Source organism: Hemicordylus capensis, chromosome 5, assembly GCF_027244095.1.
Source record: "Hemicordylus capensis ecotype Gifberg chromosome 5, rHemCap1.1.pri, whole genome shotgun sequence".
Classification (NCBI taxonomy): domain Eukaryota; kingdom Metazoa; phylum Chordata; class Lepidosauria; order Squamata; family Cordylidae; genus Hemicordylus; species Hemicordylus capensis.
The window spans coordinates 212343248-212362763 of record NC_069661.1 but is presented as its reverse complement, the minus strand read 5'-3'; the positions used below and the strand labels follow the sequence as shown (position 1 = coordinate 212362763).

General features: G+C 43.8%; 1 protein-coding gene across 3 annotated transcripts in view; it reads right to left on the bottom strand.

Annotated features, from left to right (window-relative positions):
• Nucleotides 1-16951, bottom strand: part of UBN2 (ubinuclein 2) — an 83562-nt gene extending 66611 nt beyond the window's left edge. For 2 of the 3 annotated variants that reach the window (XM_053256167.1, XM_053256168.1), the window contains exons 1-2: nucleotides 16412-16945; nucleotides 4417-4509 (exon numbers count right to left, since the gene is read on the bottom strand). In XM_053256167.1, the coding sequence (XP_053112142.1) occupies nucleotides 4417-4509; nucleotides 16412-16885 (567 nt within the window). In that variant the 5' untranslated portion in view covers nucleotides 16886-16945. Of the gene's footprint in view, nucleotides 1-4416; nucleotides 4510-16411 lie in introns of all 3 variants that reach the window. The other variant, XM_053256169.1, reaches the window with a different exon arrangement.
• Between the last annotated feature and the right edge of the window lie 2565 nt (nucleotides 16952-19516).

Genomic DNA, 19516 nt, shown 5'->3' with positions numbered 1-19516 from the left:
AGGTAAGCAATCGAGAGAACAGCAATTATGTATCCTCATTCTAGAGATATTTCATTTATGAAGAACATTTGACAGGTCAAGGATTAAGATGATAGGCTAAACAGTATGAGAAACCTTATAATGGTAATAAAAATTGATCTAGATACTACTCTACTGAGGGAATTTGTATATTTCAATTTGCTTTTGACCTTTCTAGAAACCTGAAGGGAGAAGCTATTTAACTCTTATCTTGCTCTGTGATCCACCAATACACCAATCTGTCCTTGGCAGTAGCAGCTAGCTTTTTAAAAACAATATACCATTTGCTCTGGCAGCTGTTACCTGCCTAACAGAGGAGAAAATCTGCTACTGGAATATACAAGGTTCCGTTACTTTTAAAAAGCTAGATATTGCTGCTGAGGAAGGCTCTCCATTCTTTATGGTTTAGTGGACTGGGATATATGCATTTTCTCACAAAAGGAAATTTGTGATTCAGCCCAGTATATTTAGTCTTGAAAGAGATGGTAATAGACAACAAACCTCTTTCATAAAATATAACCCCTGTAAAGTAAAACATGAATTAAATAAGGACAACATAGCCACAATTGATTTGTAAGCTGCTTTATAGATCTTGAGAACAAGAAATGGGATATAAATGTTTTCATAAAGAAAAATAAAGCTAAGGCGTCAACTCATTTCAAGGCAACAGTTTACAAACTCACTCATGCAACAGTTAATGATTATTGCACACAAGCAGTGAGTTTTTTCTTGTTAAATTACTGCAAGGAGGAAACAAATCATTGGAGGAGGACTTGTAGAAGGCTGCTCAACTATGGCAGCCTGCTAGAAGCACAAATTAAACAACCACATGAAGAATCATTCATGCAGAATAAGCAGGGCTTGGGCTGCAAGCACAGTGCTATAGAAAAGCCATAGCTTTGCAGATATTTTATAGCAAATCCATGCCATGTAGCAAAAGGAAGAGTGGGCTACAGATGGACTACCAGGATATGGACTCTACTGCAAGTCTCAGGAAGTTGACTTCAACCCTGCCATGGCAGGGAAATAGTTCTTCACAAGGGCCCAACTTCAGGGAATTCCTAATTTAATGCAGCCCAAAACATTTAATATTCTAGCACAATGGTTAGAACCAGGTGTAAATCACATCAAATCTTTCTCACATTGAAGGAAAGCAAGGTAATGCTGTCAAAAATAAAACTCCAGTCCCAGGCTGGAAATGGAAAGTTCAGGATGGAACAAATGGAAGCTGGAATGGGTAAAAAAAAACCCAGTGTAACTGCTGAATACAAATTATTTTTAGTTAAACTCAACTGTGATGGATATGACAAAACCTGTGATTTCCTAATGGAAGTTGTACAACTAAAAGTGAGCCTTAGAATCAACGTTTTCCAAGGAGCTCTTAGAAGTCTCAGATTCCTATGTAAATCTTAGTAGGTAAGAAACCAGAGAGAAAGAGCACCACAGAGAAACAGGTTTACCTGTGCATTAAGTAAAGCCTAAAGCTATATAAACTAGAATGTATATTTGGTCTGTTTCTTTGTGTAAAGTATTTACACAGGAGTCACATTACTGGCAATAACCATACACTTCAACCTGAAAAAACTAGTAATGGCCTGGCACATCTTTACTATGCTAAGAACAATTTTGTTAGAAGACATAGTGTATATATAATATTTGTAAACTGATATACACATACATCTCAGTGTCTCAATTTCTCTCAGACAATTTGAGTGCGTACCATAAACATCGTTTTGCAACTTCTACAGTTCTTACCACAGCTTGCTACAATGTTAAGGAGCCAACCTACCATGTAAGTTCATTACGCAATAGTAGCAGCTGAATTTCACAAACTGAAGGACAATATGCATTTGGGATTAACATGGGATGTGCCATCTGGTTTTGAGCGTAAACAATGGACTGCTATACCAGGCATTTATAGGAAAGACCAGAGAGGTTTCAAGCTTTCCAGTCACAGCAATCACCATGTGTAGTACTCAAGGCTGTGGCTTGTTAGAAAACTTGGATTTGTAACAGATGAGAGTGAGTTCAAACATGGCTGAGGCATGAAGGTTGCACAAACTGTGGAAGCAAGGGAGACGAACTTAGGCTCATGTTTCTTTACCACTATGCACATAACCTTTAATGTTTACTTGGGCCTATGAAAGAAGGTCTTGCTCACACAATGTGCCCACTATGTAAAAGAGGTGGACAGATCCTATGAGCAGGGCCTTGTGTAAACTGATATACAAGCCCCAGTTCACATTAAATAATGTGCAATACAAGACGGCACACAAGCCAGAGGCTCACTCTAATGCTCAGTCGTATGCATGAAATACCTGCCAGAGCCATGCACGACTCAACCCACAAACCAATTCATTTAGTCTGTGTAATACTGTTGGGAACACCCTCTTTCCATTTTATGAGAGATCATCGGGAAGGGAAGGAGAGAGAAGGCACCCATCTAGGCAATCTTCAAAAACCATTACTCTCTTGTTATAAGGTAGTTGGAGGAGAAAAACTGACAGAGGGAACTGAGAAGCTGCCACAGACGACCTTTTCCTCTCTGTGCTTTCTGGCTGTACACAAAGGGCAATGGGAGATTTTCCTGCATGGATTAACCTCAGCTGTCAGTTCTGGTTTTTCATGTCTCTCTATACTGTCTGGCAATGCTTCAGTATTTTGACCCCCACATTTTTGATTTCTTTCTAGGGGCAGGAGTGGAACAGATTACAATCTAACTGCCTTTATTACACTTATATTAACATATAGCTCCTGAACTCCAATTATCCAGTATATTTATCTTAAAGATAACAAGTATTCTTATTTTAAAAGGACTTCCTTCCAGGCACATCACCTAATACATCAATAGCCTGGATGAATCCTTATTTCATTAACAAAGTCTTCACACTTCATCAGAACAAAACATCAAATGAGTCAGAAGTATATTATCTGAAGTAACAGCCTTTTTTGTCCTAATAAGGGCATCAAACTACAGCATTATAAACAGAATTTATTTAAGCATCATTTTAATAGTCTCCTCAGGCATCCAAGTAGTTAAGCATGGTGGTATAATCATGAAATAATTTGTGTATTTATTATTTATTTAACATATTTTTATAACGCCCAAAACTTACGTCTCTGGGCAGTTTACAACAAAAAATGATAATAGAGAAATTAAAACATTGGTTAAAATAAATAGCACAAAAAGTTTTTAACTGTAAAGTTTTACTTTACAACAATTTAAAACCTTAAAACAATATTTTAAAACAATGTTAAAACTATTAAAATTGTATTTAATTAAAAGTCTGGGTGAACAGATGTGTCTTTAAAGATTTTTTTTTTTAATTGTCAGAGATGGGGAGGCTCTTATTTCAGCAGAGAGCGCATTCCAAAGCTTCAGGATAGCAGCTGAGAAGGGTATCATTTTAGACAACATTTATTATCTACCTTAAATTACCATAACAGGTCTATATAAATGTAACAGCAGGATCAGATTTACAGTACAATCCTATGCATGTTTACTCAGAAGCAAATCCCACCAAGTTCAATGGGACTTGTTCCCAAGTATACAGGCACAGGATTGCAGCCTTTGTGTTATTTTGTTGTCTGCCTAATTTATCTGAAGATTATAAAAGGAAATGACTTAGTTAAGAAATATAATCTAAGAGACCTGCCTTCAGAGAAAGTGAAACCACCACCACTATTTTAATCACTCTGGTGGCAACTCTGTGGGGAATGCACTATCTAGAACAGTGTCACCATCGTGAAAAGCTTAAGATATTATAAGTTATGCAAGTTTACTTTTGGAAAAAATTGTAATGAAGTATAGGTTTTCTTTTTTAAAAAGACATTGCATTGAGATACTGATTTTGGTCTTAATATCACTTCTCATAGTATTTCATCATAACCCAACCTGCTCTTCCGCTCCCCCACTGGCCCCTTCACAAGGCACATCACTGTTCTGCTGAATAAGGTGCAAGCCACCAGGCCATTCACAACAAACCAAAGCCTCACAGAGCTTCACTTTGAAGGCTTACATTTTCCTAGGCCCCCATATATAGCATCATTCCTGTTCCCCTTGCACAAAGGGAACAGGGCCAAGGGAAAGTGAACTCCATGGTGCTCCACGGTAAGCCAAGAGAGGGACCTGGTTTGCTGTAAATGGCCTGATTCCTAGTATAATAGATACGCACCTAATGCAGCAGTTCCACTGGAATTCTATGAGAAGTTCCACCACACCCTGCTCCTAGTCATCAGGACTGTGTTCAAAAGTGTGCTTCATAATAGTGTGTGTAAATCTGAACTATCTAAAGATGAATTCTTCAGAATATTCTCAAATTTAACTATCAAGTGACAACACTGATACATCAAGATTAATGATTTGCAGTAACTATTAAAACAGATCTGTTCACTTACATATTTTGTTTCAAACTTCTTAGCCAGCATTTCCACTTCATGCTGCTCACATTCTTCATCATTAAATGGGTCTTCAGCAAAAGTGGACTTTTTCTGAGGGGAGAAAAACCCAGAGATCACACTGTCATTGTTAATAGCAAAATAACCACAATATAAATAGAGAGAACTCCTAACACCATTATGTTTTTTCAATGATTGCAACTCTGGCAAGGAATCCAACAGATGTTATGTTACAAATCTGTAGAGTGCTCATGATAAAATAGTGTAGGCAAAGCCACATTTTATGAGTAATAAGTATGAATACAAATATGACAAATACTGCTTTTCAACAAGAGTTCCCAAAGCGGTTTACATAAATACTAGCCGACCCCGCACAGAGCATCTTTGCAGCGCTTTGGGGCCGGCTGTTTCCCCCTCTCTCTTCCTCCTGCCCCGTCTCTCCTCTCTTCCCCTTTCCTCCAGCCCCGCGCTCTCCAGCCCTCCTCCCCTCCACAGAGCTGCGGCAGGCGGCCAAGAAGGGCCCCGTCACTGTTTTTTCTCCCTCCCGTCCGCCTGCTGCCACGGCTTTTCTCTCCCCCTCCGCCCTCTCGCTGCCACTGCCTTTCTCTCCCCCCGCCCACTGCCATTTTTCTTTCCCCTCTCCTCTGCCCAACCGCCGGCAGGCTGGCCACCGCCGGCACTTTTCTTCCCCCTCTCCTCCTCAGTCCTCACTTTGGAACTCTCACAGCATGTTGCGAGAGTTCCGCTGACAAATCCTGGGCATGCATGTCCCAAGAGAATTAAATATATAGATAGTAATCCAGTTATTCTAATGAAATGCTAGTACCAAGAAAATAAGATAACTTAAGATAGTTGATAAGCAGCAAGCTAGTAGTTGTGTGCACAGAACCGGCGCCTGCTGGTTTGAAAGTGGCAGGGGGGGGAATCTCTTTAAGGACGGGGGAGGATGCTCTTACCCCTCCTGCCGGCGCTGCCTTTTAAAGTGGTCCGGCGGGGCGGCAGTGTGCTTCCTTGCCGCCCCGGTGCCTCCTTGGTCTGGAAGTTGCCGCTGCACATGCACACGTCACAACGTGCACACGTCACAATGTGCACACGCCATGACATGCGCACACACAGTGGCAAGACTCAGGAGGCAAGGAGATATCCTGCTGCCCCACTAGACTGTTTTAAAAGGCAGTGCCAGCAGGAGAAATGTGGCAGGAGGATTAAGAGCACCCTCCCCCATCCTTGAAGAGATCCCCCCAGCTTTGAACCAGCCATGCACATCCCTACAAGCTAGTTCTCAATTTGATCATTAAGCCTCAACTTTGCTATCCACAAATTCAGATTTAATTTCACAACAGCTCAGCTACAATAAACTTCCATTAAGCATCTCACAAAGCAGCAGCATATTTTTGGATCTGATTCGGTAGTGTATCATTGCTAAATTAACAGTAGGGCTTTTCAGCCCTTCCAAACCAAGAAAAAAGCAACAATCTAAATAAATGAAAGTAACTTCTCCATATGTTACCAACAAGAATCAAATTACAATTTCATCTGCTCTGAAGTATTTCATTACTAATCTTGAAGCAGATAACCCAATATGTCTGGAAATATACACTGTTCATAAGAATAAATAGTAATAGAATATTCTGGAAGTACACTTTCTAAATTTTGTATTTTATATTACAAGAAAAATTCAGATATTGTAACATTGATGCAGTAAGATGGCTAAACAGACAAGAATCTTTTTATATACATAGACTAAATTCCTTGTCACCTTATGGTTTAAACACGAATTTATCTTGCTTTTTGTAACTATGGTGCCCTAATTAAGCGTGATGATTGCCAGATAGTGGCAGATTAGGAGGTTCAACAGCTGTGAATAATTGAGAATGTTATAAAACTGTAGTAAGAGAGTTTGGTCAGTTTATTCAAGCTGGCTTGATAAGACTGGGTGTCAAGTTTGGCAGCAGCTTGTGAACCGTTGCACCTTTTGGGTAACTATCTTTGATGTGTTCATATGAATTTTATTATGTTGTATAAATGTTTACTCTCATGTTGTACTAATATTTTCTTTAATGTATGGTTTGTGCTTTGTATCTATAAGGACTCTTTCCTACTCCCTTGGAGAAATCTAAGAACGCTTGGAAACAACTTACACTCCTTTTGGGAGGAATTGAAGAAACAGTTTTGGAGGATATTATGAAGAACTCCATACACCAGGGAGGAATGACTTATATTTAGCAGATGGGAAGTTTATCACGTTTGTGACATAATAATTGTTCATGTATTTCTGAGGAAGCTCATTGTGAAACAAGGACTTATCGCAAAACCTTGTCAAATTAAGTGATTTATGTATATACAGTGATTCATATATTAAGTGATTATGTTAATTAAATGATTTATGAAGTTACATTTATATGAGTATTGGCATTAGTGTCTTTTGTATGTGTTCATATTTCTTGTATTGGATGAGGAGGGATAGCCATTCAACACATTTCTGTTTATAGAATGGAAGATTTGCACTCCAGAATGAGCTAGGAGCTTTCAAAACAACAAACACCTGAGAAGGTTAATTGAATGACAGGGTATGGCATGAAGGGTGTAGCTGAGTGCAGAGATGTGAGTTTTCGGGGGGGGGGATCAATTTGCATAAAATCTGCATTATTCTTTAAAAATTTCTATATTTCCCAATGCCGATTTGGCATGCTATTTGACCTATTTATGCAGCTAAAAAACAACCCCCCTCACCCAAACCCAACACATTGATTTCCCACACTTTATCTCATAGGGTTTTCAAGTAGCCAAGTAGTTAAAACTGAATTATTATAAACTAGTGGACCCAGGTGCAGATCATCTGTGTCTCTAGTTGGGCCAAATTGTCCCCCCACCATGCTCCCACTGCCGTCTCACCCCAGGGGGCCAGGGCCAGACTGTGCCACCACCTCCCTCCGCCTCGCCATCCTCCTCCTCAGGGTGGCAGGGCTTTGCCCGCCACCCATCATCCTCTTGCCTTCCTCAGGGTGCCGCCGCTGCCACCTCCCTCCTCCCACCACCCATCGCCCTCCTCCTCTGGGCGGTTCTGCTGCCTCGCCATCCTCCTCAGGGTGACAGGGCTTTGCCCACTGCCTGTCATCCTCTCGCCCTCCTCCTCGGGGCAGCACTGCCACCTCCCTCTGCCTCGCCCTCCTCAGGGCGGTGGGGCTTCGCCCGCCTCCCATCCTCCTCCCGCCAGCCATCGTCTTCTCACCCTCCTCAAGGAGCCGCTACTTCCCTCCGCTTTGCCATCGTCCTCTGCGGGGCAGCGGGGCTCGACCCGCCACCCGTCCCCCTCCCGCCACTCATTGTCCTCCCGCCCGCCACCCCAACCACCTCCTGGCACACGCCGCCCCAAATGCCTCCTGCCCTTGCACATGTTGTCCCCTCTGGGCTCACCATTGGTCGCAGCTGCAGCAGGGACAGAGCTTGCCACATCCCCATGCATCCCCTTTACAGGAATTAATTATATAGATAAATAAGTTTAATGGGGGTAGGATCAATAAAGACACTTCATGTACCTTCAACTTCAACTCCCATCTGTTGTGGAGCAATTTGTTGGGAATTGGGCAGCAAAGCTCTTCTCCCAGCTTTGTCAAGAAGTCGACCTGAATCTGTAATGTCAGGATCCTGGATGGAGTATTCCTGCTACCATCAGAAATCTCTATCAGTTATCAGGCAGCCCCTTAACTCCAATGACTAATCTTGGTAAGCTATATGCTGCTTGAGGTGGTGTACAGGCTGTTTAGAATCCTGAGACCTACGACATGTACTCTCAACCCTTGTCCTTCATGTTTGGTGAAGGCGACCAGGGAAACCTGGGCCTGTGAGTGGCCAGGGTGGTAAATGCCTCTCTGAATCAAGGAGTGGTACTCCCCCTGCAAGAGGAAGCAATCATTAGCCCTCTCCTAAATACCTCTGCTGGATCCAACTGATTTAAACATTTGACTAGTTTCAAACCTCCCATTCTTGTGCAAGATGTTAGAGTGTACGGAGTAGAGATGTGTACAAACTGGTTCAGAGATCCTTTTCCGGACCGTCAAACTGGTTTGGAGGTCCAGCATTTGGACCGGTTCGACAGCAGAGGTTACCTTTAAGGAGCAGAGGGTGCCCTAACCACCCCCAGTGTTTCCCTGTTGGACACTTCCGGTTTTACGCTGACCGGGGCTGTAAGGAGGTAGGCAGCAGCCCCGCACCAGCGGTTTTGGCACCCTCCCTACTCCTTAAAGGTAATCCCCCCGCCACCAAACCGTCCAACCGATGGGTCGTGCACATCCCTAGATTAGAGAGGTCTCAGCTCCAAATAGCCCTGAATGAATCCGATCACTTAGATTCATTTCAGTCTGGCTTCCAAACCAGATATGGGACAAGAACTGCCTTGGTCACCCTGGTGACTGACCTACGTTGTGAGATGGACAGAGGGAGTGCAACTCTGTTGTTTCTCCTGGACCTCTCCGTGATTTTCAATACCGTCGACCACAGTATCCTTCTTGGTTCCCTCTCTGGGTCAGGACTTTGGGACACAGTTATATGGTGGCTCCAGTACTATCTGGAGGGTCGTACTCAGAAGTTGGTACTGGGGGATGTCTGTTCTACCCTCAGGCCTTTGACCTATGGGATGCCACAGGGATCCATTTTGTCTCCTATGCTATTTAACATCTACATGACAATCTGTGGGAGAGGTCAACCATGGGTATGGATTACGGTGTCAACAATATGAGGATGACACCCAGCTACATATAGTTTTAAATTCAGCCAATACCAAGTAGGTGGTGAATGTTCTTATCTGGTGTTTGGAAGCTGTGCTGGGCCAGATTGAGACACACAGGCTGAATCTTAATCCAGATAAGATGGAAATGCTCCGGATCTGTAAACTGATTATCCATTTGGCAAGGTAAATCTGGTCTTGGATGTCTTGGGCACATTCCTCCTAAAAGACAAAGTCTGCAGCTTGAGAGTGCATCTGAACATTTGGAGGCACAGGCAGAAGTAGTGTGCAGGGGTGCCATCTACGGCTGGTATACCAGCTATGATCCTACTTGGACCTAACCTCAGTCACTCATGCTTTGGTGACATCCAGATTGGACTGCTACAATGCGCTCTACGTGGTGCTGTCCCCAAGACTGTTTTGAAGTTTCAAGTTGGTCTATAATACTGCTGCAAAGAAGTTTGTTGGTATGGGCCACTTCATGAATATTAGATCCATCTTGCAGTGGCTTCATGGGTTACCTGTTTGCTTTTGAGCTAGATTGAAAGGGCTGGGCTTAAGTTTGAAAGCCCTACATGGTTTGGGGTGTCTGTCAGTCTCCATCTGCTCATATGAATCTGTCAGAGCCCTCTGTTCAGCATCTCAGGCCCTACTCATAGCCCTGCTACTAGTGGAGATCTGGCTGGCAGGGAATAAGGGCCTTTTTGGTTGTGGCCTCTTGGCTTTGGAACGCCCTCCCGGAAGAGCTCTGTCATGCTCCCTCTCTCGGGGTCTTTAACAAACCATCTCTTTAGAGAGGCATTTTAGTATTTTATCTGCATTGTGTATCTAGTGGGTTTTAATTTAACTTGTAATTTTAAATTTGGTTTTAGTTTAGTCTTTTTTTTTTTTTGTTAATTTCTATTAGTTTTATATTGCATCTGTTTCTACTAATTTTGTCAGCCACCCTGAAAAGTAGTGTACTGAAGGGGCAGGATATATAAATATTTTACACAAAACAAACTTGAACTGCTGAATGTGTGCAATGCTAGTCTGGGAGTCAGTCAATGAAGTTTTAGAAATTGAAGATTCTCCATCCCACATCCCTGGTTATGTGGTACAGCAAAGAAGCACTATTAATATGATTACATACACTCTTTCTGTGTGTAGCAGCCCTGCTTTGCAAACTGCTTCTGAGCTTTAGTCCACTTTAAGTTCTGCTTTGGTTCGGACGGAATCCTTCAGCCCTCTGAAGCAAAGCTTTGAGCTCCATCCCCAAAGCTACTTACAGGACCAAGCTGCTTTCTTCTGTCCTCACCCCTGGCTGCAATGGAGCAGGCAGCCATCTTCTGAGGCTTGACTTTCAAAGTTATTCCTCCCGCTTCCCCTGGAGTCCTGGGAATGGTACAAGTACTCCTGAGATTTGTAATATTTTCTGAAGCTGCACTTGTGCCATTCCCAGGACTCTAGGGGAAAGTGGGGAGAAGAAAGTAGTTTTTGCCTTGAGGAAAATGCTTGACTAGTAAGTGGCCATTCTGCAAAAACTCTGGGTCACCCACAACAAATTCATAAACACTCTACTACAGAAAATAGCAGCAGACTCATTTACTAGAGACCTTCAGTATGAATACTGACCTCATACATGGCATTTCTAAACATTGCATCTATCTACAGACAAGAGATAGAAAGAATGTGAAACCATTCTCACTCTCTATAGTACTGCTATGGGGCTTGTGTGTAGGGTCACATACTTTACCAAAAAACATGAAGACTTTCTTTCTGATTCAGCATCATGAAGCTGAATTAAATAAGCTATAATCATCAGGCTTTTTTCTGCATAAAGTTTCAATACTCAGTCTAGATCTATAAAGAAGATAGGACAAGTTTCTCTGCAAAACTGGGATGTCTGGAGATTCAAATATACCAACTGATTAAAATTGGCATCTTAGGACCAGTGAGATTTGAGTTCAAATCCCGATTCAACCATGAAACTCACTGGGTTATTCCGGGCCAGTTGCATATCTCTCAGCCTAACCTACCTCACAGAGTTGTTGCGAAGACAAACATAACCATGTACACTATTCTGGGTTCCCTGGAGGAAGAGCAGGATATAAATGTAAGCAATAATTAATAAATAAATAAAGATCCCTTCCCCATACAAGATGGTAGCCATCTTAACATTCTGTCATATGTTACCTTGCAATGGTTTTGCACCAAGAACACTTATTTGAATGTTCAGTTCTTTGCAACCCAAAGTTGGCAACAACAACAAAATAATGCTTTATTCCATTGTTTACAATATTCATAGAGAAATTGTGCTATAGGCTGCTAAAACTTTTCAGACTAATTATTCCAAGTAGCAATATGTACCTATATAAAAATATACCTTTGCTTGCAAAAGTTATGGGGGAGGGGGTGCTACAAAAAGCTCATTTACTCTCTGTACGATCAACTGGCTCATGGTATTTCTCTCTTGAGTTGTTTTCAGTTCCATCAGTTACAGCAAGATGGTTGCAGTGTTCTCCAATTTATTATGCAACACCATGTTTCTGGAAAAGCAGCTGCAAGGAAACTCCTTGTAACCACAGGATGCTACACTAAAGTAAAAGCTACAGTTTCCACATAAAGCAATTCTACAACCCCAAAGAACTATTTTCATAGAAACAGTTGGAGCCAAAGTCTTATACTATAGCAACCATATGTAGTGGTTAGAGTGCTGGACTAGGACCGGGGAGACCCGAGTTCAAATCCCCATTCAGCCATGATACTAGCTGGGTGACTCTGGGCCAGTCACTTCTCTCTCAGCCTAACCTACTTCACAGGGTTGTTGTGTGGAGAAACGCAAGTATGTAGTACACCGCTCTGGGCTCCTTGGAGGAAGAGCGGGATATGAATGTAATAATAATAATAATAATAATAATAATAATAATAATAGCTGTTGTAAAAAGATCGCACAGACTGACTACAAACAAAGGCATGACAAGGTAGCAGGGATGATACAATGGAACATCTGCAAAAATACAAGCTACCTGTAGCCAAAAATTGGTGGGACCGTAAAATTGAAAAAGTTGAAGAAAATGAAGATGTAAAAATATTATGGGACTTCCGACTACAAACAGACAAACATCTGCCACACAATACACCAGATATAACTAGTCGAGAAGAAAGAAAAACAAGTTAAAATAATCGATATAGCAATACCAGGGAATAGCAGAATAGAAGAAAAAGAAATAGAAAAAATAACAAAATACAAAGATCTACAAATTGAAATTGAAAGGCTGTGGCAGAAAAAGACCAAAATAATCCCAGTGGTCATTGGTACCCTGGGTGCAGTTCCAAAAGACCTTGAAGAGCACCTCAACACCATAGGGGCCACAGAAATCACCATCAGCCAATTACAAAAAGCAGCTTTACTGGGAACAGCCTATATTCTGCAACAATATCTATAACAATTGACAATAAAATTCAGCCATCCCAGGTCCTTGGGAAGGACTCCATGTCTGGATAAAACAAACCAGTCAATAAAACACCTGTCTGACTGTGTAAACAAGAAATAATACTGCTAAAATCAACAGCCATGTATGGAATTGCACACTGATTCATAAGTGTCTCCTGCCTCAACAGTCCTTGTTCACACAATTTACACTGGACCTAAAAACAAGATCTTGCAACACTCACACAAATGCACTTTTTGGCAACACATCCAGGTGAAAAAGATGTAACTGGCTGAGCACTCCAATTTAGTGCTGCTTTCTGCAGACTTCTCAATAGTTTAAGCAACCAACAAAAGCAAATGTTGTATGCAATATACACTGCTAGAACACTGGCCTGAACAGAAGTCTGAAGCAAAAGCAGGAAGAAGCTGAGAAAAGTGGAGAAGCAAAGGACTAACAAAGGCAAAATCACTTCTCAGACCACCAAGGAGCATTACATCACATGAGATACATTTGGCAGGACTGCACAATACCATTCTTAGTACTGTACCTGTATAAAGAGAAGCAGATAGTAAGAAATCAGTGTATCTATTCCTTTCTAGTGATGGAGTGCAGACAGGCTAACTTTTTTAACAAAAAGAACAATTTGTATGGATAAACATTCAGTGCTCACATAGCTTCAGGAGTTACTACAGCTCAGATCTGTAAAAGTAAAGCATGCTATCGAGTCAGTGTCTACTCCTGGCGACCACAGCCCTGTGGTTGTCTTTGGTAGAATACAGGAGAAGTTTACCATTGCCTCTTCCCATGCAGTACGAGAGGATGTCTTTCAGCATCTTCCTATATCGCTATAAATGGACCAAAAAGAAGGGGTCTAAAGTAGTGTCCCAACTAGTCTTCGATTAATAAAATAAAAGGGAATGTGAAGTTCTGGTCCATTTATCAGAAATGTTGCACAAGCCCACAACTTTTCTGAAAAGTTGCACAAGCCCAGCATTTTTATGGATTAGGTATATATGAACACTTCTAGAGCGCAATAGCTTCTTCTTTATATATAATTCTTTTAGGCATAACTGTGGCTAATCCTGTGCATAGCAGCTTGCGAGAGTTCATGAGCAGAAGAACCATGGTGATTGGGCAGTGGAGATTGCCTATGCAGATAGGAGGAGGAGCCTGTGAGCGCAGAAGCACCATGGTGATTGGGCAGTGGGGATTCCATATGCAGATAGGGAGGAGGAGCCTGTGATGGTTAAGTTCAGTTGGAATGCAACTGTTACTGGTCAGAAGATGTTCTTGATTGCAGAGGAGAGGAAAATCTCTCTCTCTCCCTCTCTATATATAAATAAAAGGATAGTGGGCAGGAGTCTGCAAAGAAAGGGGTCGTGAGGGAGGAAAGAGCCCCTTCAGGAGGAGGTGGCTGCCGTTGTGTGAATTAGATGAGGAAACAAGCTGAACAAGATCTGTTAACTCAGGAAGGGAGAGAGAGAGAAATAAAGAAAAAAGAAGGGAGGGGAAGAAAGACAGAGGGGAAGAGCGAGTGGAGAAAGAAGGGAACGGAAGAGATAAAGAAGGAAGGGTGAGAGATGGGCCTGAGTCTGTCAGTGGCCTGAGGGGAATGAGCGGCCATGGCAGAGTCTATTGGCAGCAAGGAAGGGCCCAGTCAACCACTGCTGCTGTTTGGGGCTATCAAGGCCATTGGCAGAGGGAGGGAGGCAGGCAAGGGATGGGCCCTGGGGCTTATCAGTGGCCTGAGGGGGAATGAGCAGCCCATGGTGGCAGCAGCTGCTGCTGCTTCTGTGGGGAGAAGCAGCAGTGGGGTTTAGTTAAGGAGGTCTCTGGGGATAGGGGGCTGCAGCTTGGTCAATAGGTGCTAGCAACACTGCAGCCGCGAACATGAGGGGTGAGGGGGATGGAGTAAAGGGATGGAGGAGTGACCAAGAGGGCTGAGGGGGATGGAAGCAACCAGATGGAGGAGCAGGAGTGCGGCTCAGGTGAGGTGGAGAGATCTCTGAGGTGAGGGGGGCTGTGGCAGGGAGTGAAGGGAGCAATCAAGTACTAGCACGCAGATGCTCTGTGTGGGTTAAGCTTGTTGGATAATATTCCCCCAAAGCCCTCAAAACTGGCAGCTAAAACATTCCTCATGAAATCATACACAGAAGGAGATGTAGATTAATTTACATCTGTCCCGAGAACAGGTATGGGATAAATTTACAATAGATTAACTGCACTGGGGTGTAGCCGGCATCACCATTTTGATGTATTCCAGAAAAAGTAATTAGGTTACTCCTGTGGAATTCACGCTGGCCATCAAGTGCTGCTGCCAATTTAGGTTGCAACCTTTTCAATTCAATTTTCCAGTTATTCTTAAAGATTTCCCCTAAACTGTTTTCTGCACAAGGAAGCAGAACCAGAAATTGGTTTTATATAAATAGGTCTCAAGCTTTCTTTGGCTCTAAGAGCAAGCCCAAATATTTAGAAGCCAGAATGCCCTCTGTTCCATGTGGGGCGGGGGAGGGATGGGTTTTCTGACGAGCTTCCTTATCTTGCTTGCTCACTCCTCCTCCTCCTCCTGATTGCATCCATCTGGATCAAGCAGGCAATGTACAGATGCAACCAGGAGAAGGAGTGAGCAAAGTGGGGGCGGGTAGCTCCCAATCACTTTGGTCCATCACCTGCCTGAGGCCAGATGGACACAAACAAGAGGAAGAGGGAGCAAACCATCCCTGCCTTGCTTTCTCACTCCTCCTGTTAATGTTGGCCTGGCCCAGGCAAGCAATGGGCTGACATAATGAGAATGAAGGAACAGCTTTCCCATGTTTGCTTGCTCATTCCTCCTAGTCGTATTGGTCCATCACCTGACTCAGGAACCACACTTAAATCTGCAAGTGCCATGACATTTTCAGGCCCTGTTTTAAGAAGCTATTCTCTAAAGTCTGCCCCTGCTTTTTAACAGGGATACTCTATAAAAGTCTTCAATGCTGCCAGCTTTTTACAAACTATACAATCAAATTCTGTCAACTGAACAAGCATCCTAAAGCAGAATTTTCAAAGAGAGCAACATACTTGGTGTATCTAATAATATATATTTCACAATGATGATTGAATAGCTAAAGTATAAGTTGACTTTGAAGCCATACATTTTCAGCCTGACAAATACTTACAACTAATTTTGACAAATCAGCTGCTCCCACAAATCTAGATCAACTTTATCCAGGGCTTTCTAATGGTCCAAGATCCTGACTAAGACACAAAATGAAGTGTGGGAACCTATATAAAGGTACTACCCCCAGGTTTGCATGCCAACACCATTCTTCCTCACAAGGACTATGATAATCTGCACAGCCATGTGGATAGACTAGGGATCCATATGGATTGTGAACAAATACCCTTGCAGGGTACACTGAATGAATGCTCCAGATAACCAAACAAATCCCCATGAGCACATACCAACAGAGAAAGACAACTAGTTTAATACAAGGGAAGAATGCATTTCTAAAGAAAATACTTCCAAACTGGATCAGCCCAGACAAAGAAAAAGAGAGAGAAACCTTGACTGTTAAATACACACACATACCACAAATGGCAAGAGATAAAGTTACTTCATCTCTTGTTTTGGGCCAGAGGATCTTCAGCTACTATTCAGCAAGAAGCTGTTTCCCTAAAGAATACCACCATAATTTAGCCGCCCCCCTCAACCCGGATCCTCGATACTGGAGCTGTTGCCTCCCCATTATTCCTCTCCCTCCCACACACAGAGAGCTCCAAGTAAAGGACAGAAGCCATATGGTATAAGAATGACAAAACATGAATCAAGATGGGGGTGGAGAGGGGGTGAGGGGTGAAGCAGGTCCTGTACCCGGGGCTCGCCACACATCAGCAATTCGGGATAGCTGAACTCCACGCAGCTCTCCTCGGTTGGGTCCTTCAGCACCAACTCCAAGCGGACCGTCTGCCGAGGTGGTGGTGGTGGCGGCGGCGACTCCTGCCGGTTGCTTTCGCATTGTGACTGCTGGGGCGGGGGCGGCGGAGGCTCTGGCCTTGGGGGCTCACGCTGAGGTGGCAGCAGCGACTTCGGCGTCTGCTCGGGCCGGCTGATCTCGCGCGGCAGGGACTGGAGCTCGAAGCGAGGAGAGGACTCGAAGAGCGGCGGCTCTACCCGAGCGCTATCGTGGTGGTGGAGGTGCTGCTCTGGCAGTTTCAGGGCCTCACGCACGAATGGCTGCTCCACCTCGCGACTCCCTCCAGGCTCTCGTTCGAGCACCGGAGTCTCGCCTTCTCGTCGCCTCACCGGTGACAGACTAATGAACGGCACCCGGCGAGGCTCCGCCATCGTCCAGCCCCCCACCCCCCGTCCCACCCGTTCGGTGACCCTCCCTCACCACCCACAGCTCCGGCTCCTCCTCCTCCCGTTCCCGCCCCTTAACCGGGTCGGAGCGTCTCCCCCCCTCCCCACTAGGTTCTCCTCGCTGCTACCACTGCCGCCATCTTTGAGCCCCCCCCACGTAAATAGAAGCAGGCCACTAGGGCACGCATGCGCAAGAGTAGCACCGCCACGGACGTGCCGCCGCACGTCACTGTTGTTATTGCTCAGGTTCTCCGTACGTCACCCCGATCGCACGTTAAGGACGCCGGGTCTCCGCCCACAGTTGCCTTGGAAATAAGCACGCTGCACTACCGTAAGGTTCTTAAAGGGGCAGGGAATGCATGCAACGGCTTCCTCGAGGAACGTAAGTTGGCCTGCCCCGTAAGCAGCACTTTCCCACCTACCGTCTCTTGAATCCTCTGTCCATGACCGGAACTGAGGGTCTCAAAAGTGCGAAATTAGTGCAGGATCGGTAGCTAAGCCGCTACGATGGTGGAGGATACGACCACAAATGGCCATTTCTGAAATAAGTAGGATTTCGTCCCCCGCCTCCGGCATCTGAGTTCTCTGGTTAATAACTCAGGAAGTGATTATGTAAATTCTCATATTGTCAACAACTATGGGAAAATAGAGCAAAACCGTGCAGGGTTTTTGATAAAATGTTTTAAAATTAAAATGGCGAAATATTGGCATTCATCTTAAAATAATGCTGATATTTTAAATAATCCTTTTAAATAAGCCATTTTATTTTATTTTATTTATTGTTAAATTTGTATACCGCCTTTCATTAGAACAATTCCAAGGCGGCTAATAAGCAAATAATCTTTTGAAGACTTTCAACAGAAGTGCATGTATTGTACACTTCTGACGAAAGCAGTCTTGCACAGTAAGCCGTCCCTCCCCTACAGCAACAGTACTCGGGTGTGTTCGTTTAATGTTCTCTCTTAAATGGTAAGATAATTGGGCATATTAAGAATCAGCTTTATATATAGTTTGAGGACTTGGCTTTCATTATACCATTCCTACTGTTAAGAGATGCACAGCTTAGTAGAAATCTGGTCATGAAAGAGGTTTTAGGAAGTTTTGCAGCACATTCAGGGTTTAGGCACTACCCATCACATGCCCTGACCCAACAGTCACATTCTACACACAAGTCATAATGGAGCTGCCTATCTAGCAATAAATTATTGCAGGAGCAGCCCAAGCGCTAGAACAGCTAGGTGACTGCCTTGGGCAGCAGGCTATGGAAGGCCATTTGTCCACCAAGTACCCCGCCCCCCGTTGCCACTACACTGACGCAGTGGCAAATGGAGCACATGGAGGGGTGGCAGGGAGCATGGGGACTGGGTGGCGGGCACTGATGCCTCCTCTTCTCTTGCTGTCTGCCCACTTTTCCTGCTTCCAGTTCCCAGCCTGAAAAGCGGGTTGGTGGGCTGGGGGGAAAGCCAGCGGCACAATGGTAGGTGCAGGAGGGAGCTACCGGACGGCTCACCTGCTTCTCTGGCCAGTGGCTGTGTTCTGCACCTGCTACTGCACCTCTTCTCTACCGACCGGCCAGCTCACACTTCCAGCTCCTAGCTGAAAGCAGGAAGGACCAGCTGCTAGAGAAGACAGGTTGCTAGAGAAGCCCTGTCCTGCAACCACCACCACACCTGTGGCCTGCCTGCTGGTCAGTTGCTCTGGTGGCAACAGCAGAGGTGGCAGTAAAAAATGGGGGGACAGCAGCAACCAAGTGTTGCCTGGGGCACCAAAAGTCCTTGGGCTGGCCATGGCTAGGAAGCTGCAATATTGCTGTACCAAAAGAATTACCTTAAGGGAAAATATCAGAATACCTCACAAAAATGGGCAGTTGTTACATTTATTATGCAAAATATCTGCAATAATCTTGAAGATCTTAGTACTATCTTAGTAATGGGCAATCTACCATGAGATTTTCTAAGCCAGTGTTGGGAATTAAAGAAACAAGATAAAAGCTTGGGGATAGTGGAGTGTTTCTTTTTGCTAGGGATGTGCTCAAAATGCGATTTGGATGCCAAATAGTGTTCCAAGCACATCCCTACTTTCTGGTTCAAAAATCTGAATATGGTTCAGCAAAGGTTTTAAAGTGTAAAGAACAACGGTTTCAAATTTGTTACTTTTCATTTAGTTACCTGATAGAGACAAATGTAAAAGCACATGAGTAAGCTGGCCCTAGCTTTAAAAAACCCCAAAAAACTATTTACAAGTTCATATCTGAACATTGATCCTGTTTCTACCATACTAAGGTATTAAACAAGAAGTCATTTAGGAACATAGGAAGCTGCTATATACCAAGTCAGACCATTGGTCCATCTAGCTCAATATTGTCTACACAGACTGGCAGTGGCTTCTCCAAGGTTGCAGGCAGGAATCTCTCTCAGCCCTATCTTGGAGACACCAGGGAGAAACTGTTAATGGAACTGCTCTGGAGTGCTGGCTAAACATTCCAATCAGGTTTTTGGGCTAACGTGGGGAATCAAGCTTGACTATATGGAGCAGTCCACCACAATATCAATTTAAGCAAAGTTTTGGTTTGGAAAATAATGAAGTGGAAGTGCAATATAGTCAGATTTATTTAAG